Here is a 26323-nt window from a genome sequence, read left to right on the forward strand (position 1 = left end):
CAAGTCCAACCTATCACCCAACACCTCACGACTAACTAAACCGTGGCTTCAAGTGCCGTCTCCAGTCCCTTTTTGAATACCTCCAGGGACAATGACTCCACTACCTCCCTGGGCAGCACATTCCAGTGGCCAACAACTCTATCTCCGTAACTTGAGTCTAAACTTCCCCTGCTGCAGCTTGATACTGTGTCCTCTTGTTCTGGTGCTGTTTGCCTGGGAGAAAAGAACAGCCCCCACCCATCTACAACCTCCTTGCAGGTAGTTCCATCATGCCTCAGCTGCTGGTGGGCAGGGAGTGTACAACTCAGCCCGCTAGTGGAATGCAGCCACAGTCCCCCAAACCAAACAGAAAGATGACCAAAGCCAAAGGTTTTGACATGACGATCAGTTGTATTTTTCAGTCCATTAATACACATTCATTTACCAGGTACAAATGGAGTGCAAAGGAAAGCAGTCTTAGCAGAAACAAGGATACAAAACTCAGTTCCAGCAGCCTTCACAGAAGGGATATTCAGTGTTCACAGCTGCACCGTCAGAAGGTAGAGACACAGAGACTGGCACTCACATCCCAAGTGGAAGCTCTCCTTTTGTTGATTAGTTTGGCTAGAGACATGATACAGAAAAAAGGAAAGAACTCCCAGAAGTGTGGCTTCCAACACTTTCCCTTGTTTCCCGAGAGGCAGGAAAGAGGTAAGCTGGAATTACTTACACAGATCTCATGAGAGCACCAGGAGATTAAAAATATAATAAGCACAAAGATTGGAATATACAACAAGAAAGCAGGCAGGGAAATGGAAAAAAAAAAACAATGAGAGACCTTGAGGGGATTCAGTGGTCAATGTAGTTTATGGGGCTGCTCCACTTGGATTCACTGCTTGAACTTGATTCATGGCCATGGAGTTCTGCTCCTGGTTTACACTTCAGTTCTGCAGAGCTCCTGGCTCCAGCAGGAGCTCAACTGTGCAGAAGGGATTGCTTATTTGAAACAATGTGCAGAACCAGAACCAATGTGAGAGTGTATTCACATCTTGTGGGCCACCCGAGAGGTGCCAGCCTCTACCTATACACCTGGACCTCAGGCTTTCTTCACCTTGGTCATCACTGCATCTTACAGACCAAGTCCTATCTGCCAGGTAATCCAGGGCAGTGCTGTCAGTTTAGACCAGTGTGGATTTGGGTCTTTACACTTGGCAGGAGAAGGAAATGAACCTGAAGGACCATTCCTTTAAATGTTCCCACAAATGCAGCCTCTGTGTACGGACTGCAAACCTCTGACCAGCCTGACTACAAAGTGCGCAGGCAATTTGTCACACTGAAATAACACCACCAAACCACATCTGAGCTTGATTGTACACAGATGCTTCCCTGGAAGGAATAAAGATATGGTAAATTATTCATGTCAGGGTCCCAGCTAGGCAAAGCCTGCACTGAGGTCTCCCACAGGGACAGCACCAGGATTGCAAAACCACGTTGTGAAACCTGATCAAAACAAAGGAAAAGAGAGCGTTTGGGGTTTCATCCAGCAAAAGGTCACATCAAGTCAGGCGACAGAGACCGAGGGACCAGAAACTGAGCCAAGCACTTTGCATCTGCCATGGAGCACTACAGTAGCTCTCCTACAAGTTATTTTTCAGTAAGGTTCTTCCACATGATGACATTTTTATCCCTCATTTTTTAACCCATGCATTCACTTACAGTGAAACCTTTGTCCAGCCCAACATCTACACAACAAAACACACATTTTAAAATACCAGGCTACTAAAAAGATACAGCAAGGAGTGAGAGCTCTCCAAGTGGAACGTGGTAAGGAACAAATTAAAGGGAAAAAAAGTAAAATTAAAGTGTTCTGTTCAGCCTGAACTACCAAATAAAGTCTGAGGCTGGAAGTAGTTCTAATAAATAAATGCCACAAGAAACAGTTGATGTTTCTGGGCCTGCCAGTGCTGAATCCATGCTGCTTGTTCTGTACAACTGAGAGTGATTCTCTCCAGTTTGAAGGGATCAAAAGTAAACCCAGGCTGGTGTACTACAAACTAAGTAGTGGTGATTGTTTAGGTGCAGAAATTAACTCTCTCAAGGCGTTCAACCTCATAGGCTTCTTAATATAAGAAATAAACCTCTCACTGTCACGACCCCAGGAGCCAGCTCTGAACAGCACTGCCCATGCTGCAAGCAAGTTGTGCCTCCACTGGCCATGGCTCCAGCCCCATCATCTGTTTGAGGTGAGCAGTGCTGCATTCATGGGGGCATTGGGTGAGCCCACGACCCTCTTGGGACTCTCTGTACTATGCCAAAGCTGCCTTGCCCTTTTGAAGATTACTCAATTCCTGTTACGAGGAATTTAGCCCCAACACAGGGCAGGGAAGGTCAGTGCAGCTCCTCTGTTCCCACCAAGAACCCCCTCTCCCTCAACAGACAGCGAAAATGAAGCCCATCTACTACACTAGTAATGATAGACCTTTTTAATTAGCACCTTTTCACACAGAATCAATTACATTTCTTCTCCATGGCTCTGCTGTGTCACATGGCACCAGGAGCCATCACAAGGTGGGTTGAGTGGTGCAGAACCTGGGTGGTTTTCTTCCCCAAGCAGCCTGGCAGAGGGGGACTTAACATCACTGGAGTTATAAAGCTTCAACAATTAGCTTCCTACCATCTTAAAAGACAATATCATTTAACAGTTAAAAGACTCTTTGCTGATATGAGGACAGGGACAATAAGAGCACTTAGAAGATGACAGTCTTCTGGAGAACTTCAAGGTTCATGTGTATGGGTAGCAGGGTTGAATGCTTCCTTTTCAACTATCTGTGTGACTTGCAATGATTCTCTGACAGGCTGTAATTGTTCAAAGTTAGCAGCTTTGTTCAAACTAAAACAGCTAAAAACATACCAGGAGAGAAAAAGCTCTCAACTACCACTGACATGAAATAACAAGACACCTTTGATCCTTCTTGATTGCAAACTGTCAGGGGCACACATTGCTCCGGCTCTGCAAGGAGTGACCCCAGGTCCCCTTTTTTAAAGAAAGGAAGGAAAAAAAAAAGAGGCAAAAAATTATCAAGGGAACAAATTTATCTGCTTACAGCATGCCAGCTAAAAGCATTAACCCTCTGCACCAAAGATCACTGTATAAAAATGCTGCAGATGCACTTCCAACAGGCTAACCAGAGCACAGAGCCACCAACCAGAGAGGAGTGTAATAGATAATTGGATCTGCACCCAAAAGAGGAACCTGAAGGAAGGAGCTGAGACTCAGCCTGCCCTGGAAGAATGTCTGGGCTTGTAACTTATGCAGGTGATGCAGCAGGTACAGCTGGTGCCCATGGTCTGAAGATGCAGAAGGAAATGTGGTGCCAGCTATGTTCTAGGGGTAGCTAAGGAACCAGTGTAATTCTTTTACAGTTAAAAACAAGTAAGGCTGTTGGAAGAGCCAGGAAAGGAAAATATGTTGCTCATGAACTGAAGTAAGTATTAGTTCATGTGGTCCTTCGAGTAGGGAGAGCTGGGTACAGGGTTAAACCCAACTAAGGAAGGGATGCCCCTGGATGCAAGCAGCATCAGAGGAGCTCAGCCTCCAGATCCAGCTCTAGTTCTGCGTTTCTAATGGTCAGGTCTCTTAGTGTTCAACACAACACTGCAGACTGCTGGTGAGCCTGTCTCCTGGGACTGCAGTTGGAGCTAGACATGAAAGCAGAAGACATGGCTCACTGCAGGATGGAGGATGGAGTGAAGACTCAGGACAGCACCTATCTTGTGAGGTCCTGACCCAGGAGTGATAGTGTTCTGCCCAGGGATGCTGAAAAGCACTGCTGCTTGGCTGCACAGCCAGACACCAAATACCTTTGGAAAGTGACTTGCAGAAATGGAAAACAGAACTGAGCACACTGAGTCTCACCTGTGCTTGGGAAGACATGTCCTGCATGACCCAGCTCAAGATTGTGGCTGGTCTAATATCAAAGCATCCCAAAGAGAAGGCTTTGAGAGCTGCTCCCGCCCCCCCCCCCCACCCTTGCATTCACCCCACCTACAAAGCAATACATCAGCTGAGTTTGAGCATGGCATCAGCTCCCTTCTTTTAAATAGGGAGGAAAGAGATGGAAAGCAAAGTGCCTAGTAACTGCAGTGGAAATGCATGAACAGAGGACCTAGAACACAGAGCTTGGTTCGGCCTATGCTGCATTTCAGGTTTGTCCTTGTGTGTCTCCAAAGGCCAACAAACTCTTGTGATTTCCAGCACCTTCAGCTCCACTGAGGCTGCCCTTTGCCAAGACCTTGGCATCACCATGCTGCATGAGGACTGCTGATTGCTCTAGAAACAGGGTAGAAACAGGGGTTTCCCCCTCCCCAGAGGGCAGAAGCAACTGAAATGTTGATTCTGATACAAGATTGTTAGTCATCGTCCCTTCAAAAAGTGAAACATCTGCACTTGGCAAGCTGTAGGACAACTCAAGGCAGCACCAAGCAGCACTTCCTGGCAGCGCCAGAGCTCTAATGGTGTACAATGAGCTGAGATGGGAGGACTTGGGCAAACCAAGACATGGATACCTGAAAGCCTTAGAAGCACATGCAGCCCACGACTCCTGAGCAGCCACAGCAGGGTCACAGTACGTATGCAGCCACAACATACAGCTGGCAGTAGTAACAACATCAACTGGTAATTGTTTCCTGTCCTGGGAAGTGGTCTGCATCTTTTAGGTGCTCAGAACGTGTCTCAAGAAGTAACTCCCTAAGAGATTAAACTTCCCATTTGCCATAATTTCTAAGTCTTTCTGCTCCTCTCCTTCGCTAGTGTTGTTTTGCTTCAAGGTCCTCCACCAAGACCCTTGGGAAAGGCACAGTAGCTTGGTGGAGACCTTCTTCACCTCCCTCAGCAATAAGAAACGTTCTGCAATCCCATATGGTTCTTCAGCTTGTCTCTGGAGAAGTAGACTTTAAAACATAAAGCAGTCTGCACATTAAGTCCAAACCTCCATGGGTACCATGGACTCCTTTGTTCCAACGGAGGGAAGCAAGTACTCCTCCTCCAGGAAACGAAAGGGGAATTGTACTAAAAAGCCACGAATCTTTTTCAGTTCCTCTGCTGCTTTTGCAGGATCATCGTTTGCTAGCTTGGGCTTGTTGATGAAATCTCTCAGCTGGGTTAAATTATTCACCTGGTCACTTGGAAGGCAGCGAAACACCTGATCGAAACAGAAAGAAGTGACATGTCAGCCTGGGGCAGGGACTGCAGCACAGAGTTCCAGAGAAAGACCAAAACATCCACTACCAACTCCCTAGGGTGGGAGTGACTTAACTAGCAGCCTGGAGAATGGGGAGGGGAGAGGTATGTCTGTAGATCTCAAGTAGCTCCCTGTCCCTCTTGAACTGAACTGTGGCCAGTTTTGGGCTCCCCAGTTCAAGAGCAACAGGGATCTACTAGAGAGAGTCCAGTGGAGGGCTATGAGGATGATGAAGGGACTGGAGCACTGCTTGATGAGAAGAGGCTGAGAGCCCTGGGGCTGTTTAGTCTGGAGAAGACTGAGAGGGGATTTAATCAATGTTCATAAATATCTGAGGGCTGAGTGTCAAGAGGCAGGTTCTGCTGAGTTGCACCCTATGATAGGACAAGAAGCAATGGATATAAACTACAGCACAGGAGGTTCCACCTCAACGTGAGGAGGAACTTCTCTACTGTGAGGGTCACAGAGCACTGGAACATGCTCTCCAGAGAGATTGTGGAATCTTCTTCTCTGGAGACTTTCAAGACCCATCTGGATGCATTCCTGTGTGACCTGTGCTGGATTCTATGGTCCTGCTCTGGCAGGGTGGCTGGACTTGATGATCTCCTGAGGTCCCATCTAACCCCTAACATCCTGTGAGCCTGTGTATCTGTGATACAGCTGGAGTGGGCAGAGGGGAAGCCCCAGGGCCTTTTCTGATCACTGTAAAAACTCATTAAAATATTTGGAAGTGAAATTGGCTTCTACTCCAGTTACACTGCAGTCACCTAGAAGTAGTAAACACACCACAGCCATTCACTGGAGCTCCAGCGGACACAAATAGAAGGAAAAATCAGCACTGCTGCCTTCTTAGGCTGCTGTCACACCTTGAGGAGGCACAGACTCAGAAGGTTTTTTCACAGCTCTTGCATCCAACACTACTTGTGCCATCAAAACATCTCTGAAGGTCCAACCCTAGTGGCTGTACCTGGTGCTCTCACCTGCCTTGTGCTGCTTCTCTTGTTGGCACCTGCCAGCACCACACAGGAAGGAGGGAGGGGAAGGGCAGCACATTTCTCACCTTGTCAAAGATGGTGGCATTGCGAGCTGCTGTGGAAATCCACACCTCCTTGAAGAATTTGTCACAGACAGGGTCCTGGTGTTCTGGATTGAGATCAGGCCCACCAAGGACAACCCTGAGAAGACAATGGGATTAACGGTCATGGAGACTGAAGCACGAGATGCTCCCTCTTGAGAAATACCAGAAGAAGAAAAGTTTCCTTGGGACTTGCAAAATCCTGTGTGCACCCCATGCCCTCCTGCTCCCATCCCCTGCAGTAGTTTGTCAGCATCCTTAATGCTGCTGGATTTTCTCCTTTTATTCTGTGCAATAACTGTCCAGATGGGCAACAGGGTGGGAGGGGGGGAAAGGCAAAAAAAAAGAGGTGACAATGAAAACAAAGGCCATGCTGTGGGCCAGAAGGCTGCTCTGAGTGAAGAAACTCCCATTAGAAAGGGACATCACCACCCAAAATTGAGAAAGTGTGAAAACAGGCTCTGGAGGCCAAACATCCCTGTCCTGTTTATGAGCTCTCCCAGAGAAATGCTGGGGTGACATGATTTGTAAGCAAAGCTGCCAGGCTGAGGACAGGAGCGGCGTGAGAATGGCCAACACCAGCGGAATGGCAGCACAGCTCTGGGCTAAATCCAGGCCAGGGCGATGTGAAACCTGAGCAGGCAGCAGCAGGAGCAGCACCGTGGGTCTGAAAGGCTGTGGGCAGGCAGACCTCACCAAGCCCTGCCCCGCGGCTGCCCAGGCTGAGGCAGCCCCGCACAGCCTACCTGAAGCAGCGCAGCCGGAGGGACAGGGCGAACTTCCCGGCGCTGTACTCCTCGCCGTCCATCAGGGAGCGCACGGTCTCGGTGTCCTGCACGATGACGGCGATCTCGCTGTCCCTCTTCCCCAGCATGCTGCGGTCGTTGATGTTGGCAGAGCCTGCCCAGGGGCGAAAAGCACCAGCAATGCACCGCCGCTGCGAGAGCGGCTCCTGTATGCCCTCCATCACCGCCCACCAGTCCCTCCCTGGGGCTCTCCACGTTCTGTAGCTCAACGGGGGACCATCTATGGCTTCACTAGGTAGAACCTCAACAAGAGATGGACACACAGAGCCCAGAGCCGGGGGGTAAGAACCAAAATCCCACCCTGATTTTTGCAGGCTTCAAAAGCTCCAGGCTTCAAAGAAGGTTCAAATCATAGTCAAACCCAGGGCAGCACTTTCAGAACTTCACTCTCTCTCACTTCCCAGATGCTTTTGCTGAAGGCTGCCAGAGCTTTCCAAGGTCCCAACTGTGTTTGGTCGGGGTACCAAGTTACAGATGCAGGCTGTGCTTCATGGGCAAATCTGCTCTTATCCTCAGTAAAGAGGGACAGCTTTTCATTTGCATTTGGGAGTTTCTTCAGGAAGGAGATCCAGTAAGAAGACCACCTCCTTGCTGTAGTAACCAACACTCTGACCCTCTGGTCCTGCCAGGACCACACTTTTGTCCTCAGACACAGGAGCTCAGGCACTATCCCTGCTAACACAGCAAAGCAGCACATGACCCCAGGGCTCTGAGGGACATTCCAGCCACAGGAGATGTTCCTTCTCTACTCCTTGACCTGCACTTGCTGCAGCACTACCACATGGTGTGTAAAAACCCAAACCCCAGAAAGGAGAGGGGTACTTCCTGGAGGGGTGCAGAAGGGATGCCTGGGAAACAACCACTTAAGATCCCAACAAAGCTGCTGGAGGACAGCAGAAGATTCTTTTTGGCTTTTCTACTGCGTGGCTTTGGTGGGGGGGGATGTGTGCATGACCCTCTCCAAAATGCACTGTCCTGCACACTTAAGGGCTGGGCTCACGCAGCAGCTCCAGCCCTGACTTTGCATCACAGTGGGAGCTCCCCAGCCCACATGTGCCACACAGGGTCTAACACCTGCACTACTGCTCAAGCCCAGCTGAAGCTTTGTCCCCCAGGCAGGTTTCTCTGTCCTACACAGCTGTCAGAAGGCAAGGGATAGGGACACCACAACTCTTGCTGGCTCTAAGGGAATGGCAAGATGAAGCCAGCAGTAGGAGTCATTAGGTCACAAGCCCACAGAAATGACCAAACAAACAAGGCCGGGTTGGATGGGGCTTTGAGTAATCCAGTCAAGTGAAAAGTGTCCTTGTCCATGGCAGAGGGGTTGAAACTAGATGGCTTTGAAGGTCAATTTCAATCCAAACCCTTTTTTTGTTCCTGAATGAATATCTCCAGAGCCAGCTGTCAGCTCTGTAAGAGATCCCCAGGCACTAGTTACCCATTTAGCCTATCCAGTGACTGAGTTAACTCAAGGGGGTCTAACACCTCCAGAGAAAAAACAAGCTTCTCCATTCTTTCACTTTCCTCTCATGCATGATGATCCCAGTAATATTTTATTTCATGCACTGTCTCTCTTGGGAGGAAAAGTGATGATGCTGTCTCCCCACCACCTCATCAGGCTGCATAAAATCCCACCCTCAGGTTAACAGATACAGAAAATAGAAAGGGAGTGGTCTTAGGCCCCTAGGACCACCACAGCTGCAACAACACTGCTCCTGCTGTAATGGCAAAGCCATCTCTGGGCTGTTCTGCATACTGGAGACAGGATCTGACCCCTGAGAGGGTGACAGAGGATCAAACCTAACCACAGGTCATTCCAGGATCCAGGCAGAACTGCTGCTTTGAAGGAAGGGAGTGTTCTGAGGCTTGCAAAATCTGGCATGAAGTTATTCTTTGGCAGAGTTTCTGCTGCTGATATAACACATCAGAAAGGGCTTCTTTAAAGAAAGAGGCTAAAGCTCTGCTTTTCAGATGTGCTGCAGAACTCTGAGCCTGAAGTGACTCCTCTTTGCTTTGCCATCTCATGACAAACACTGTAAGAGAAATGGGTGAAACACTGCCTATTACTCCTTTTAGCATATTTCCCCATTCTAAGGAAACAGAGCTGATAAATGACACATGTTGTCCAAGCCTTCCAAATTTTACAGCACATTCTGTTCTTTAAGGAACAGATGACAAGTCTCACAAGTCTTCCTGCTAGAGCAGAGCTTGATACAAGACAGATGGACACTACTCCCTGCACTGGGATTCTCTTCACTGTTACACAGAAGATTGGCAACCATTTTAGGAAAACAAATTGAACGACAGCCCTTCAAACCCCCTCCTACCTACGCTCCTGGGGAACTGGAGTTTAGGGGTTTGGTGGATTTTCTGTTTATTTTTTTTTTCCTTTTTTGAAACAGCAAAATCATAGAACAGTTAGGGTTGGAAGGGACACCAAGGATCATCTAGTTCCAACCCCCCTGCCATGGGCAGGGACACCTCACACTACATCAGGTTGCTCAGAGCCACATCCAGCCTGGCCTTAAAAAAAATATCCAGGGATGAGGCTTCTACCACCTCCCTGGGCAACTTGTTCCAGTGTCTCACCACCCTCATGGTGAAAAATATTTCACAAGAAAGAAAATCAGAGTAAAAAGGCACCTGGCACCAACAGCTATGCACCAAGTACAGGGCAGGGAAGCAAAGGGAGAAGTGCAGAGCTGAGCGGTCCAAACCCCTCCCGCAAGCCCCCTGCTCACCGATGATAACTGTGTTGTCATCAGCAATAAGCAGTTTGCTGTGCACATAGATGAGCTCTGTGACTAGTTTTCCTTCCAACTCTGCATATGTTCGAAGTCCACAGAATGAGATGTAGTTTATCCACTTATCTCCAACTGAAAATTAACAGAGAACAAAACCGATGGCATGAGGGAGATGGGAGAGAGAAGAGAAAGATAAGAGCCTCTTTGTGTAAGCCCCCCTATGAGTAACAGTTCACTTTTGATGTTATTTTTTTGCTTAAATAAACAGATAATGGAATGATCTCCTTCAAAAATAGACTTTAAAAGCTGCCTGGGTGCTTTCTGTGCTGCTGTGATCTGTTGCCTGCTCAGATACTTCCACTCTGGTGGGAAATGACCTCTCTCCTTGCACAGCATAAGAGTGCTCATAATGCATCCAAACATCTTAGAAAGCAACAGGACTGAGGGACTGTTCTTCTGCAGATGCTGCAGAAAGGGGGCTGGAAGCAGGTGTTCTGTTCATGCACAGCACAGAAAACACATCCTCATGTACTTGTCTGCAGTTCAGATTTACACAGAGACCTAGAATGAATGAGTCATTATGCATGCCCCCAGTAGCTGTGATATGTGGGTCTTGATGGTGCTCCCGTTGCCAGCAGAACAAATTCAAGCAGGCACCTTCATGCTGAGGAAGTAGCTCAGAAACAGTGTTCTGCATAGGCAGGTTTTTCCTCTCCATGCTCAACAACGGCCAGAAACAAATCCAGGGTGGGATTCATGGGGGAGGCTGAGGGCTTGTTGCTCCCAGCAGCGTGACCCTGCTCAGGCCATTTTCCAAATAACACAATCCTGAGCAGCTGCAACCATGCTGTGCTCCTCCCTGGGGTCCTCCCCTCCTCCAGATTTGGGCTGCATCCAAGTGCAAAGTCTGACACCCGGCCACAGCTTGTGTGACCTGACAAACCTTGCCACAGGATAATGGCAGGAGAAGGAGGCGGCCTCATAAATCTGTAGCACACATTGTTGTGAGAAGCCCCAGTCCACACCTGAACTCCAATAAGAATCTGGAATAATCTGATTCACAGTATCACAGTGTATTACAAGTTGGAAGGGACCTCAAGAAATCATTGTGTCCAACCCGCCTGCAGGATCACTTAGGGTAGTCTGCACAGGAAGCATCCAGGTGGGTTTGGAAAGTCTCCAGAGAAGGAGACCCCACAACCTCCCTGGGCAGCCTGCTCCAGGGCTCCGCCACCCGATTCATGTCAGACATGAGCCCATCGAACTGCAGCATCCCCACACTGTGCAACAGAGGACAGGAACAAAGCTCTTACCCTCATTCTTTAGCTGGCCCAAGATTGAGTTTTCTCCTCGGCACATGGTCCTGGAAAGAAGGTAGGCAGCCGTCAGCACCAGCACAACTCAAAGCAGTGGCATATGCTGAAGCAGAAGCAGGTGGGGTACATTGCAAACACAGATGCCTTAAAACCCCCCCAAGCAAGCAGGAGAAGCTCCCAGAGCACACATTCTTCCCAAACCACTGTTGGTACACCAAGGACTGCTCATTTCCTAGAGGAGCTCCAACCAAGCGGCGTGGGAGCTGGGGAGCCTTTTTGCCTCCTAGAGTACACAGCAATGATGATAAAGATGTTACAAACAGGACTGCTGCCGTCTGTTCCACAGCTCTGGACATGAAATCACATCAAGGGGAAAAAAAAAAGTATGTCAACATGTGCAAAACACCAGCTCAGGGAGTTTGTGTGATTGTGGCTGGGCTGGAAAAGCCACAGTTGGTATCTCATTCCACAGGCCCCAGCCCACAGGCAATCTCTCAAGAGCTATATGGTTGCCCTTTTTGTTTTTGGGCTAGCTGTAATCAGCATCACTAAGGTTGGAAGAGACCTCAAAGATCATCAAGTCCAACCCATCACCACAGACCTCATGACTGGAGTAGGGAGGACACTACTGCCCACTGCAGGCTTGAACTCATGACCTTCCCATTAAGGGTCTTGTGCACTACCAACTGAGCCACATCAACTGCCCTTGCAGAAGAAAGCTCAGGCACAAGGGCCTTGTTAGGGAGATATGCTTGTCTTCTGCCCCACTCATCCTTCTGGAAGTGGAGTGGGATGCCTGCAGACCAGCAGACAAGAGACACTCTCACTCCCAAGACAGACTGTACCTTAGCCATATAAAATAGCAGCTTTCCAGTGAAATCACTGTCTTGGGCCATTTGGCTTCCTCTGCAGCCTTTTCCCAGCACAGAGCTATCTGGCATCACCACATTTCTGTTCTTCCTGTGACAACTGATGGCTTGTAAAGGCCTTCAGAAACATCCTGGAGCAGGGGAACCACATTGTGGAAGGCAGTGTTGCTTTCAGTAGGGCAGTGGGTAGAGTCAGGTAAAGTATTGGCCAAAAGGCAGATCTGGAGACAAAGTCCAGGAGCTGAGCAGCGACAAGAATGCTGCTGGGAGGAACTACAGTGAGCGTCACAGTAAGTGCCTAAAGGAGAGCACAACCACCAAGTGGGAGGGTACAGACCTTCAGGGTAACTCCTGATGTGACGAGCTAAGAGGAAAGCAAATGCACTTGGCAGCATTACACAGCATGCAGGGAGCAGCTGAGGAACCAGGGGGCTTGTGTAAGAGATTGGGGGATGCACTGTGCCAGAGCAGAGGCAGGGATTCCACCAGAGAACAGCAGGTTTACCCCACCATGCTTCCCCACTTCACCAGAATCACCTCCCCTCCTAAGGCTAGTAAAGAGCTGAGCTGAAGCTCCAAGTGACAGCTACTGCCACAGCTTTCCTCCCCTGTGTCCTCGCATGGACAGCCTAGAGAGAGACCATGCCGATGGCAGCTGGAGTCTTGGGGACAACCCACAGCAGCTGGAGGAGGCCAGGGAAGCCTTCTGCTGCAGGAAGGACTGCCCACACTACCTGTAGTTGAAGTGCATGATGGCCTGCAGTGCGTTCCCACCGCCCGTTGAAATGTCTCCTTCGAAGCCAGGCAGCAGCGGGATCACCACGTACACCCGGAACCGCTTGTTCTCCCTGCAACCACACAGGTCAGAGCACTGTTGGCCTGCAAATGGTACAGCCTCCTACAAGGTGAGCCCCCTAGAGTTCACTTTCCTTTGCTGATCAACCTGCTTCCCATCCAAGGTTGCTACATAAATTTTTAGGGAAGTGTGTTTCCAGTTTCGTGTCACAGAATGGGAACCACAGAATGAAGCAGGGTGGAAAAGACCTTTGAGGCCATTCAGTGCAACCTATCACCCAACATCATCTAATAACAAAACCATGGCACAGAGTGCCTTATCCAGTCTCTTTTTAAACACTTCAAGGGATGATGACCACCACCTCCCTGGGCAGCCCATTCCAATGGCCAATCACTCTTTCTGTGAAGAACTTCTTCCTAAGAAAGAAGATCATTGAGTCCAAGCATTAACCCAGCACTGCCAAGTGCTGCTGCAAAAGGGATGTTGCTAGACTTAGTTTGAAGACACATGCTGCTACAAGACTACACCAACTGCACAACAGACAGCCCTGCAAAGGATCTGAGGACAGGACAACACTGAAGTTCCGTTGGTGTCTAGCCAAGTGGAGGGAGACCTTAATTAACCCCTAGCAGGAAGAACAGGACCACCCCAGAGACCTGCCAATGGACTTTTCTTAAAGTCCTGCATGACTAAAGCCACCTCCAGTGCTGCTCCATGCAGCACAGTTCTGCAGTGAGTGCTCAGACCTTCAGGAGAAGGAATAATTTAGTCTCAGCAGATAATAAAAGAAGCTAAAGGAACACACTTTTGCTGATGTACAAGGGGAAGTAACTATTTTGCAGGTTGTGTCTGCCACTGTAAAAGTTGGTTGGAGCACCAGCCCAGCCTAGTCACACTGATACTGGTGCAGACTGGCGAGCATGCCCGCCTGGCAGAGCACAGCAAAGGTTACAGAGCTATCACAGCCCACAAGCCCAAAACCTAACCTGATGTTCCCACTACATCCTGGCTTTCAGAAGTCAGAAATGTCACAAAAGGTGGGAAAAGCTCAGGGCACAAGCAAAACATTGCTTGTTCAAGGAAGGCAAGTATTTCACCAACACATCACAACCCACCAAAACCCAGTTCCATTGTTCCCCTAAATAAACTCTGCCTGAACCCTGATCACACTCAGGACAAAAGCTACAAGTGTGGCACCACTCGAGGGTTTTCTTAAAGCCCACTTTTGGTTTTTCTTTGCTGAGAAAAAAAAAGGTGCATCTCTTCTGCCAGCACTTTCCAGGCACCCCTGGGCATTGGCAATCCCCTGCCCTGTGCCCAGGAGGAGAAGGAAGATGCTCCGTTGAAGGCTGCTGCCACTAGATGGCAAACGCAGATTAATCAGAACAAAACCATTTCAGGAGTTGAAGATGAGCTAAACTAAAGCACAGCTCCTCAATGTCTTCTTCCCAGTGCTGCACAATTCCTGTGTCCTTAAATTCACAGGCACAGGAACAGTTTGAATAAAAACTGCAGTCTGTGCTTTAGTTTCAACCAGTGCTTCCTTGTAGCTGTTGCTATGCACTGTAAACTAGCTTTAGTTTGTCAGCAGGCCTTAGAAACAGTTAATGAGGTTTTACCCATATATGCCAAGAGCCTTTCTATCATGAAACAGATCTACCAACAAAAGCAGCTTGTTTGTCTAAGCCCAGTGTTTATTCAACTAAGTTAGAGAGCCACCCATGGAAAAAAAGAAAGGAAACCATGAAAAGAACATTGTTAGTGACATCAGTAGAAAATATTTAGTCTAGAAGGGTGAGAAGTGTACAAACTTAACTAAAGACCTTTATTTACAGTTAAACATCTGCCTGTCACCTAGGCTGTATTCCCAGGGCAGTTTGGAACACATGCCTTTGATACAAACCATTTTGGTCTGAACTTTCTTTTAATCTTGGGCAATGCCAAACACTCTGGAGCATGGAGAATTTGAATCTTCTATTCAGCTAGGAATCACCCACAATAAGCTGGCACAAGACTAGCATAAAATTGGAGTAATACAGAAGTGAGCATCACATCTGAAAATGGGTCACTGAAGAATTTATGTCAACTCCCTGCCAGGCTAGACTTCTTGGTGTCTGGGCAGAAACAGTTACATAAACTTTACATAACAGGAAAATCTTAGCAAATTCTCCAGGTCATCTCCTAAGAGCACAGAAGCAATGCAAAAGGACTATGGCATTCAGCTCCCAAAAGCAGGAAAGACAATACAGAGTGGCTTTCCAGCACAGAAATGCCATGTCTGGCTGCCTATGAGCCTCAAAGTTGCCTTACAAACAGCAGCAACACCATTTCCAGCAGCACTGGCACCAGTCCTCACTTACCCCAGGTGAGAAAATCCACACCATCTCTTTTATCCTTAGCTAATTTCAATTATTTGGGCTATGTGTCACAGGCTCTGCCCTGTAGACATCTGCACAGCAGATAACACCCAGATCCTCCCAGTCTGAATAGTGCTTCTCCTTCCACAGTGCTTCTGAACAAAACCTTTCTCATGGAATCTTGTGTAGCCTGGCAGGTACTGCCTGTACCCTAGTGTCTGTCTGTCTTGAGTTCATTGCTTTTCCAAGCATTTCCAAGCTCAGGTGCTAAGAGAAGAGAAATTCCAATGACCTCTGGGAAAGCAGCCCCTGCATAGCTCTGGACAGCTACTCTGTGGAAAAGATAGGTCATGGCAAAAAGCTTCTCCATGTGTGGTGGAAAAAGCACATAAGAGATGAAAGGACAAAGTTTAGAAGTTTTCTATACATCAGCCCAGCAAGATCAGGATACAATTTGAGTCTATGCCATACACATGTATTAGAGGGAGAGGCTCCAGGGGAGGAACCTTCAGCAAGGATGTTTAGGATCAAAGTAAAGGCAAGTCAGTACCTGTGGTACTAACCCTAACGTGGGGTTAAGGCATGCTAAAGTAAAAGGAGTGTCTAAACCATGGCTGGATTAGATCCATCAAGAAACTAACAATGGTCTCCTTGCAATGGCTGTAGGCTGTAAATACCCTCCAGCACTCAACAGAAAAAGTTCAAACAGTAGCTGAACCCTGCAGTCAAATCTTCAATATCTGTTTGCTTCCCCTACTTGAAGCCAATCCTCTCTATAGATAATTTAAACCACAGATGCTGGTTCAACCTCCTTGCCCATTAACTTGCCTGACCACACAGTTCAAGGCTGCCTGGCTATGGAGCAGAGGTGCCCCTGAGCTAGAACATCAAGGACTTGCTTTTAAGCAAGTTCCATAGTTAAAAATACATTTGCATCAGAGTTAAGTCCAGAAAAATCACTTTCTGGCTCCTAAGAAACCACTAAAGAGTCTCACTGCTGCAGATGTCTGACCGCCTGGTTGTGCACTGGAAAAAGCTAATGCACAGCTGTGGCCATTAAGATATTATCTTACACCACAGCACATAGATGCACCTGGAAGACTTTCATTGCCTTGTTAAGAACAGGTTACCTGTGAGCTTTAAGAATCCTCTGAGCAATTGCATCGCCGATCTTGTTCCAGACGACTTTGTCATCAGCGCAGCTAATAAAAAACTGGTTCTGCAGGAAAAGCAAAGCTGCTGTCAGACACTGCCAGGCCAACCAGAAAACATTTGCATGGTTAATATCAGACCAAGAACAACTAAAGATAGCTGGATTTGTGTCCTGCTTCGAGTTGATACTTTGGGGGTTTTATTATTGAACGATGTGTGCCTGTGCTCGCTTAGGGGACAAAAATCATTCTTTATTACACACTCCTTAGGCAGGTCACATAAAGAACATCTTATCAACAGGCTAGAAAAACCTAAACAACCACACATAAAAAACCCCCACAAACAAACAAACCCACAAAGAACAGAAAAATAAGAGTCTCAACTCAGCCAGCACTGAGAGTCACAGCACAGGACATTCCTGTAGCTCCAGGCTGTATGGATGCGAGACCAACCTTCCAAGTGGGAGGTTAAAGTATGCACAGGGGACACTGCAAAGCCATGGAAGGGACAGGAAAATTATTGCACAGGCCACAAAAGTTGCTAACAATTTTGCAACAAGGCTCATGAAGGAGGGGTCTGTTTCTGTGGTCAGAAGGCTGTCAGCCTGGAGTCAGTGAAAACAGCCCCAGGAATTCAGGGCAGATTTCATATTTATCATGGCCGTTAAAGGTTGTCCAGTCCAACCTCCCTGCAGTGAGCAGGGACAGGTCAGGTTCAACCAGGTCAGGTTGCTCAGAGCTCCAGACAACCTGACAGGAGTTGGGTTCCAGGGATGAGGCATCTACAACCTCTCTGGGCAACCTGGGCCACTGTTTCAACATCCCCAGCATAAAAAATGTCTTCTATCTAGTCTAAATCTCCCTCTGTTAGTTTAAAAACATCATGCCCTGCTCTGTTGCAACAGGCCCTGCTAAAAAGTCTGTCCCCATCTCTCTTACAGGTCCCTTTCAGTACTGAAAGGCAGCTATAGTGTCTCCTCTCCCTGAACAGCCCCAACTCTCTCAGCCTTTCTTCACAGGCGGTGTATTCCAGCCCTCTGGACATCATACCCGTATGAGGATCCTTTTGAGTCCCTTCCAACCCATATCTAAATGCATTAAAAAATCAGACCAAACCACAAGAAGAGGAGCTATCCTCTTGAAGGCTGCAAGCCATGCTGTGGTAGTTTCAGGCTATGCCTAGAAAATTTTCCACAGATCCTGAACAGAAAGTGGTAGAAGGTAAATAAATTACCATTGGATGTAAAAAGGAAAATCATGATAAGTTCTAAATGATCCCATTGAGCAGATATCTATCATATCTCTTTTTGCTTCCTTGCTCTGGCAGATACTACCTTGTGGCTTCTGCTGGCTTTGCTCACCTTGAATGCGTTCTTGTTGTAGTTAAGTAACTAACAGCAGCTCTCTGCTCTTTCTCTTGTCCCGTGTGGACAGGGGGTTAGGGAAGAGAGCAGGGAAGGCATAGTTAGTAGTAGCCCCCTGGTTTGTCCAGGGGATTTGTTCTGCTGTTTATGAACTGTTACATATATGTAAAGATTGTATATTTTGTACACCTTTGTTGCATTTCATTTCAGATTGTAGTTTTGCTTGTAAATACAGCTCCACTTGCTTTCTACCTGGCAATTACACGTTGGGGGGAATTTTCAACCCACCACCACACATGCCGAGAGCATCAGGACCCTCCTGCTTTCCCCCATGGCCACTCACTTCTATGTAGATGTAGTGCTTGCTGTTCTCTATCACGCTGACGTAGGCGTTGTGGATGGACTCCTCGTGGTGTTTAATGCCAGCCGACCAGTCAGCAGCAGAACGGATCACCTGAAAAGCCAGAGATGATTCATAGAATTGTTAGGGTTGGAAGGGACCTCAAGGATCATCTAGTTCCAACTCCCCTGCCATATGCAGGGACACCTCACACTACAGCAGGTTGCTCAGAGCCACATCCAGCCTGGCCTTCAAAACCTCCAGGGATGAGGCTTTCACCACCTCCCTGGGCAACCTGTGCCAGTCTCTCACCACCCTCATGGGGAAGAATTTCTTCCTAACATCCAATCTGAATCTACCCATTTCTAGTTTTTTTTTTTCCATTTCCCCCAGTCCTATCATTACCTGACACCCTAAAAAGTCCCTCCCCAGCTTTCTTGTAGCCCCCTTCAAATCCTGGAAGGCCTAACATCTAATCAGAATCTACCCATTTCTGAACACCTTCAGCACTCTCCCATGCAGGATGACAGCACTAAAATTGAAAGGCAATGCCCCTCCTCAGCACTGTTTGCCTGTCAGAATTTCACCAAAGATGGTACCACATGCAACATTGAGCAGTTACTCTGCATTGGCAATAAGGAGAAAAGGTGCTCAAACAGTGTTGATGGTCAACAGTGGTTTTGGTTAAAACCAGAAGTGCACTGTCTCATTGCTGTGTTACTGCCCTCTCCCACCTGAGCAGTTCTAGGTGGAAGCAGCACAGAAGCTGTAGTCTTAGAATCATAGAATCAATAAGGTTGGAAAGAACCTCAGAGATCATCAAGTCCAACTTGTCACCCAACACCTCATGACTATCTAAACCATGGCTTCAAGTGCCACATCCAATCCCTTTTTGAACACCTCCAAGGATGGTGGCTCTACCACCTCCCTGGGCAGCACATCCCAATGGCCAGTAACTCTTTCTGGAAAAAGCTTTCTCCTCACCTCTAGCCTAAACCTCCCCTAGCACAGCTTGCAACTGTGTCCTCTTGTTCTGTGGCTGGTTGCCTGGGAGAAGAGACCAATCCCCATCTGGCTGCAATCTCCCTTCAGGTAGTTCTAGAGAAAAATAAGGTCTCCCCTGAGCCTCCTCTTCTCCAGGCTAAACAACCCCCCAGCTCCCTCAGCCTCTCCTCATAGAGTTTGTGCTCCAAACCCCGCCCCAGCCTTGTTGCCCTTCTCTGGACACGTTCAAGTGTCTCAATGTCCTTCTTAAATTAAGGAGCCCAGAACTGGACACAAGACTCAAGTGTGGCCTAACCAGTGCTGAGTACAGGGGCAGAATGACTTCCCTGATCCTGCTGGCCACACTATTCCTGATACAGGCCAGGATGCCATTGGCCTTCTTGGCCACCTGGGCACACTGCTGGCTCACGTTCAGATCTTGCTTCAGGTCCTATGCTTTGAAAATAACCTCAACCTCCAAAGCTTTCAGTGTGCACATCCAATGGGTGATCTTCTCTCTAGCAGTATCTAAAGCCAGTCTCCAGCTGGGGCCATGGCTTTTTCCCACAAAGAGGCAGTAGATAATTACAGTCAGTCTGATAATGCAGGCCAGGTCTTTGCCCTGAGCACTGGAGGTCATGTCTGTCTTCTGCCAGATCCTTGCACAAGCCATCCAATTTGTGATGATACAATGTTTAAAATTCAATGGGGTTCAGCTGCCCACACTTACTTATTAATATTTACTGGAAATTCACATTTAGAGTAGACACTGTGAGATCCCTGGAGCACATTCTCTGCCTGCCTCCTGCAGTTCTTGTGCAAGAGAGCCAAACCAACATGAGAAACAACCTTGGCTCATGCTCTCAGCCAGGCTGAGCAAGACCCACAGCAGACAGCTTCCCATCCATGACAGCCAGAGCTGCTGCAGCATCTCACCACTCCCATGCTTTGAGTCAAGAAGCAACCATGCCAGGCTCCAAGTGACACTGTCCCAGATGGACATGTAGTTTTCAATCATGAATTGGTAGGGTATGTGCTTAGGGGAAATAATTACTCATGATCAGCCTCTGCCTTAAATCATTGTCAAGGCAAAACCGTGGAGAAAATAGCCTTAAGATATCCCAGTACTGCACTTGGGGTCACTCACACACAGGACAAGATCCAAATACTGAGGATCACAGAATCACAGAATGGAAGGGTTGGAAGGGACTGCCAGAGCTTGCTGAGTCCCATCCCCTGCCAAAGCAGGATCACCTAGAGCAGCTCACACAGGAACACGTCCAGATGGGTCTTGAAAGTCTCCAGAGGAGGAGACTCCACCACTTCTCTCAGCAGCCTGTTCCAGTGCTCTGCCACCCTCACAGTAAAGAAGTGGAACTTCTTGTGTTCCAGCTTGTGTCTGCTGACCCTCATCCTGTCACAGGGCACCACTGAAAGGAAATTGTCCCCTCCTTCTTGACACCCACCCTTCAGATACTTGTAAACATTAATAAGATCTCCTCTCAGTCTGCTCTCCTCCAGACTAAACAGCCCCAGGTCTCTCAGTCTTTTCTCATACAACAGATGTTCTAGTCCCTTAATCAGCCTTCCCCTGGAATCTCTCTAGTTTATCCCTGTCCTTGTTGAACTGGGGAGCCCAGAATTGGACACAAAGCTCCAGATGTGGCCTCAGAAAGGCAGAACAAAAGTGGGAGGAGAACCTCCCTTGACCTGCTGGCCGCACTCTTCCTAATGCACCCCAAGATACCATCAGCCTTCTTGGTCACAAGGGCACATTGCTGTCCTATTGATAACTTATCCACTAGGACTCCAAGGTCCTTCTCCAAGGAGCTGTTTTCCAGGTCAGCTCCTAATCTGCACTAGTGCATGGTGTTGTTCCCCTCCAGGTGTAGGATCTGTGAAACATGTTTGCCAGTACATGAAAAATCCTGATCTATTTTCAGGCTCAACAACATTTTTCCTTGGAAATTCCTCGCATGGATTTCTTCTAATTCTCTGTGTCCAGCTTCTGCTTTGCTCCATGTTGCAGTCCCTGCTCCCTGACATCCCAAACACTCTGACCCTGAGCTCTGCTATCACATTATCAACATTCACCACCAAAGTAGGCTGCCAGCTGGGGCATGGCTAAGGACTTAAGAGGGCTAATGCATTACCAGTAGCATACCAATAGATTGGTATTTGGCCCTTCAGTGCAGGTGCTGCATATCTAAACCACAGAATCATCACAAAATGGTTGAAAGGGACCTTAAAGATCACCTAGTTTCAACTCCCCTAATGGGCAGGGCCAGCTTCCACTGGACCATGTTACTCAAAACCCTAACCAAACCAATTCTTTCATGTTCAGCAGAGGCTATGCAGAGGGTGAGGGGACTGGGGAATCTCTCTGATGAGGAAAAGCTGAGAGACCTGGGGCTGTTTAGCCTGGAGAAGAACAGCCTGCAAGGGGACTTAATCTGAAGGGAATGAGGCAGATGCTTCTCAGTGGTACCCAGCAACAGAAGAATGGGCAAAAGGCACAAAATGGAAACCAGGAAGTTCCACCTAAACATGAGGAAAAAAAACTTTCCTGTGAAGGTGATAGAGTTCTGGACCAGGATGCTCAGAGAGGTTGCCAAGTCTCCTTCTCTGAAGATAGTCAGAACCTACCTGGGCATGATGCTGTACAGCCTGCTCTGGGTGACCCTGCTTTAGCTGAGGAGCTGGACTAGATCATCTCCAGAAGTCCCTTCCAATCCCCACCATTCTGCAGTTCTGTGAAATGAAGCTGTGGCTGAGGCATGCAAAGACAGAGACACACCATGAAGTTTTCTGCACAGGCCTTCCCTTCTCACTGATGTTTCACCTCACTTGTGGACATCTTTTCCATCAAGGTATTAAAGAGAGATGGTTCAACCCAAACATATTTTCCCAGGGAGGAAAGTCCATACACTGCCCAGCACAGCCCCTACCAACCAGAGCTTCTCTAAGCTCCTTCCTCTCCTCCTCAAGTCCCTCAACAGCAGCACTGAGTGCCGGACAAGGCTCATCATCCCTTTATGCTCTTTAACCCATACAACAGTAATAAATGCAATGTTTGCTGTGGGCTGGTGCACAAATCCTGCACAATGCAAGCCCTCATGGAGACTTCAAAGAGGTAAGGGCATTAGCCACTGCCAGAACTGGATATTGCTTCACCACATCACATTGTTTGCTGCATTGGCTTTGGCTGATAACTGAACTCCAGAATGGAAACAGAGAGATGGAAAAAAACCTGGCAACGCCTTTGGCAGATGGCTATTTGACTCTTGCAAAAATCAATGTGCAATCACACTGCCACTGCAAGCAGGGCCCAGAAGTTCAAAATTAAAGAGGCTGAGAAACCAGTCTGACTAGCCCCTTGGAGCTAATGGGCTCCTTGCCCCTACCCCATGAAGCTGACAGGCTCCTTTCCCCCATCCCAGCCTGTACCTCCACATCATTTCCCATGCATGCTGTTTTCACCCTCCCTTCCCTAGGGGAAAGCCCTGTCAGTGCTTCTCCTGCTGCAACCATCCTGCCAAAAACTCTTTGCTGCTCTTCTCCTCTCACAAAGGCGAGCAAAACCAGATGGTACAAGGAGGTCAAAATGTGTTGCTGACAGGTCAGTGGCTCGGGCTGGCAGCAGTGCTGCAATCCCCATAGATCCCTTGTGCTCTCCCTTCCTCTGATCTGCCCACAATTGAAGACAGATTTGCAAACAAGCTCAGAAACAAGAAAAGCAGCAGCCAGACTTTCTTCAATAACCCCACAGCCAAGGACAGCCACTAGATGCTGGATTTTACCCCAGGGCAGTAACTTCTGCCTGTGAAGTTCCTGCACAGCACCAAAATGTGGATACCATGGGTTTGACTGTTGGTCAAATGACTCAATATGAAGAACAATGTCACTCTGGTTGTTCTGAACAAAAATAGCTGGTGAAAGATTTTAGGTACCTGCTTATTACTGTGCTGGACTGTACCAGTAAAAGGAGACAGGAGCCCCTGCAATCCTTTGGTCCCAAACCAATATATATGACAGGCAAGGGGTTCATGTGGCTGCAGGAAAGAGGCCATGCAGTGGCCAATGCACACTATGAGAGCTCCAGGAAAAGGCAACAAGGAGGAAAAGGAGTGTCAGACCCAAACTGCATGTCCTACCCTCTCCCCACCTCCTGCAGCAGCCAAATGTGAAAGCTGACCTGCCACAGAAACTTAAGGGACGCCCAGGGCACTTGTCTCATGCAGGGATTAATGGAAACCAGGCCAGTGTGAGCATGATGGAGGAGATAGCCAAAATTACATTATGTGCATGCAAAACCACACCCTGGAGCTTGAGCAGATCATCCAGAGATCATAATCCAGTTCCAGGCAGCCTGGGGCCAGTTAACAGTCCACCAGCCTGGGTAGAGAAGCCACTGTCATTGCTTCCACTGTGCTTGGGGCTGCAAACCCCCTCACACTGGGAAGGCTGGTCCACCTCAGGGCAACAAGTTGTCAGCCTAACACCATGTCACTTTATTTATCTGGCCATCTGCAAGGCTGGGTTACCCTGACAGGTCTCTAACAGCTGCAATCTGACATGAATTAGAAATGAGCAAGGTAGCTTCATATGAATAATTCACAAGTCAAACCTGCTCTTTGTGCTGCTTGTGGCATTGCTGAGAGCAGTGCCTTGTTTCCTGCAACAGTTGTTTGCAATGCTCCAACAACGTCGTGCTGAGCCTGTTTGCAAACAGCTCACCCATCGCTCAGCACTGCTGTAGTTCAGCTTCATCCTCCTCTCCCATGGGCTGAGTCAGCAGCACCACAGCACAGACTGAAGGAAAGTCAGACCTGGACTGTGCTCAGCTCAGTTTCTGCTTTGAGAACTGATCCCAGCTCTGCAACTACCAGAGCTTAACTTTTTGCTACAGCAAAGTCTATGGAGTTGAGGCTCATCCTGCAGTTAGAGCACGCTCTGGGGACACAAACCCTCTCGCTTCCATGACAGTAAAGCTTCCCCCAAAAAAGCTGGTGTCATGGACAAGGCTGGGGAGGCATTTACAGCCCCAGGGAAGCATGATGGTGCTTGCAGTGAGACTGTTTCTCAACAAGCTGCAAGCATTGTTTGGAGGCTGATGTAAACTGCCTGACGCCCACAACACAAGGTCCCCATCCTCGCCATCCCTCACACCACACGAGGAGGAGTAGACAATGCCTTGACAAGCCACAAACCCAGGGAAATGCAACACTAAGCTTCCCTCAGTGTTCCTGTCATCTGGGTGGACCACTCCTTACAAAGAGCAAAGGCATGCAGTTTTCCTGGTTTCAGTTTAGTTGCCCTTATTTCAATCATCTTTCACCCAGAGACACACACAATAGTTTTGCTACTTCAGCAGAACTGTTTTGACTTGGTTCTGCAACAAGTCCACGTTCCTGCTAGCTAACAGTAGTACTCAATATAAGCACTCAAGACAGCTAACTGGGTTTTAAATATAGGTATCTTGGCAATTCTGACTGCAAGGATGATTGTCACAAGCGAGACTGTGGGCTGACTGTGCAGAACTGCAGAGGACCCACAGGGCTGAGTGGCTGCATAATAAAATGCAGACGAAGCTTTTAGTGCAGAAAATGACAGCCCTGAGACTCCACTTAATGCTGGGCTCTAGCTGACCATTACACATCTGAGGAAGGCATCAAAGGCCTGGTAGGCTGCTCTAAGATAATGAGATAAATATTCAGTGGGCAAGCTCAAACCATCAAGCCTTCCCAAACATAAACCCCAAGTGTTAGGCATTAGAATCAATAAGGTTAAGATCATCAATTCCAACCTATCACCCAACACCTCATGACTAACTAAACCATGGCTTCAAGTGCCACCTCCAATCCCTTTTTGAACACCTCCAGGGATGGTGGCTCTATCACCTCCCTGGGCAGCACACCCCAATGGCCAGTAACTCTTTCTGCAAAGAACTTTCTCCTCACCTCTAGCCTAAACCTCCCCTAGCACAGCTTGAAACTGTGTCCTCTTGCTCTGTGGCTGGTTGCCTGGGAGAAGAGACCAATCCCCATCTGGCTGCAACCTCCCTTCAGGTAGTTGTAGACAGCAATAAGGTCTCCCCTGAGCCTCCTCTTCTCCAGGCTAAACAACCCCCCAGCTCCCTCAGCCTCTCCTCATAGGGTTTGTGCTCCAAACCCCGCCCCAGCCTTGTTGCCCTTCTCTGGACACGTTCAAGTGTCTCAATGTCCTTCTTAAATTGAGGAGCCCAGAACTGGACACAAGACTCAAGGTGTGGCCTAACCAGTGCTGAGTACAGGGGCAGAATGACTTCCCTGCTCCTGCTGGCCACGCTATTTCTGATTAGAGAAAGAGCAGCAGAAAGCAAACCAGAAAATGATGCAGTTACACAAAGTTGTAGTGTTCCTACAACCTGGGGTACAGCTTGGTCCTCTTACCTCCAAGATGGAAGTCTAAATTAATGGCACTCAGCAGAGATGCATGATTTTATTGGAACTGAGGATCTGACCACTGGTGCTGAGAGCTAAATTAAGAGTTTTTCATTTTACAGTCTCGAGTTCTGCCAGGCATCAACACTTCCTACTGAAAAAATCCAAACCAAGCTCTCTTGAGAGATGATCAGGAGACATCAACACCCACCTGGACAGTGGCATGGACAGCCTCAGGCACCTGATACTTCAACTCGTTGGCAGTCTGTTGAGATTTTGGCAAGAGGAATGGGTAGGACAGGGATCGGTATTTGGGCTTCATTATCTGCCCAGGGAAGAAACAAAACAAAACAGAACAAAACAATCCTTGAAGAGATTGCAACACAGCAGAACGACATAAAATTAACCATGTGCCCCAGGAGGGCACGTAGGCAAGGCAAGGAGCTGCATTAATTTCTGCAGCAGTTTAGGCTGGGTGCCTGTATTTCTACCCATTAATCCTGCACCCTGTAAATCTGGCTGCAAAGTCATTGTCTTTCTCTTTCTCCCCTCTATGCTCCCATGGGAGATGCTTCCTATCGGGTAAATGGTGAGGGAGTATCTCAGGCCTCTCTGGCCTATCTAAGCCTAATGCCAGGATAGAAAAAGGGGGGGTGGGGGAGTGGGAGTCGCAGACCTGGCCAGCCTGAGACCAGCCTAGCAGTGGGGTGAGGGAAGAAAAAGCCCTGGGAGTTTTGAGTGTACCCCAGGTGGGGAGAAGAGAAGTATTGGGCTTTTGGGTGTAGTGTGAGGGAACTTTGTATGCTTTGGGATACGCTCACCACTATGCTTTGTGGTTTTGTAGAGCATTAATTGCTTTCCCATTTAAACTTTCCATCAC

At 48.2% G+C, this 26323-nt stretch overlaps 1 protein-coding gene across 6 annotated transcripts in view; it reads right to left on the minus strand.

Annotated features, from left to right (window-relative positions):
- Positions 1-370: 370 nt before the first annotated feature.
- PLD1 (phospholipase D1) overlaps positions 371-26323 on the minus strand; it is a 106204-nt gene continuing 80251 nt past the window's right edge. For all 6 annotated transcript variants that reach the window (XM_068145006.1, XM_068145003.1, XM_068145004.1 and 3 more), the window contains 9 exons: positions 25655-25768; positions 18041-18151; positions 16313-16401; positions 12764-12877; positions 11158-11207; positions 9842-9976; positions 7041-7194; positions 6280-6394; positions 371-5180 (listed from right to left, as the gene is read on the minus strand). In XM_068145006.1, the coding sequence (XP_068001107.1) occupies positions 4956-5180; positions 6280-6394; positions 7041-7194; positions 9842-9976; positions 11158-11207; positions 12764-12877; positions 16313-16401; positions 18041-18151; positions 25655-25768 (1107 nt within the window). In that variant the 3' untranslated portion in view covers positions 371-4955. The remainder of the gene's footprint in view (positions 5181-6279; positions 6395-7040; positions 7195-9841; positions 9977-11157; positions 11208-12763; positions 12878-16312; positions 16402-18040; positions 18152-25654; positions 25769-26323) is intronic.

The sequence above is a fragment of the Melanerpes formicivorus genome, unplaced genomic scaffold, assembly GCF_026170545.1.
Source record: "Melanerpes formicivorus ecotype bairdi unplaced genomic scaffold, bMelFor1.0.p_v2 SCAF_12, whole genome shotgun sequence".
Classification (NCBI taxonomy): domain Eukaryota; kingdom Metazoa; phylum Chordata; class Aves; order Piciformes; family Picidae; genus Melanerpes; species Melanerpes formicivorus.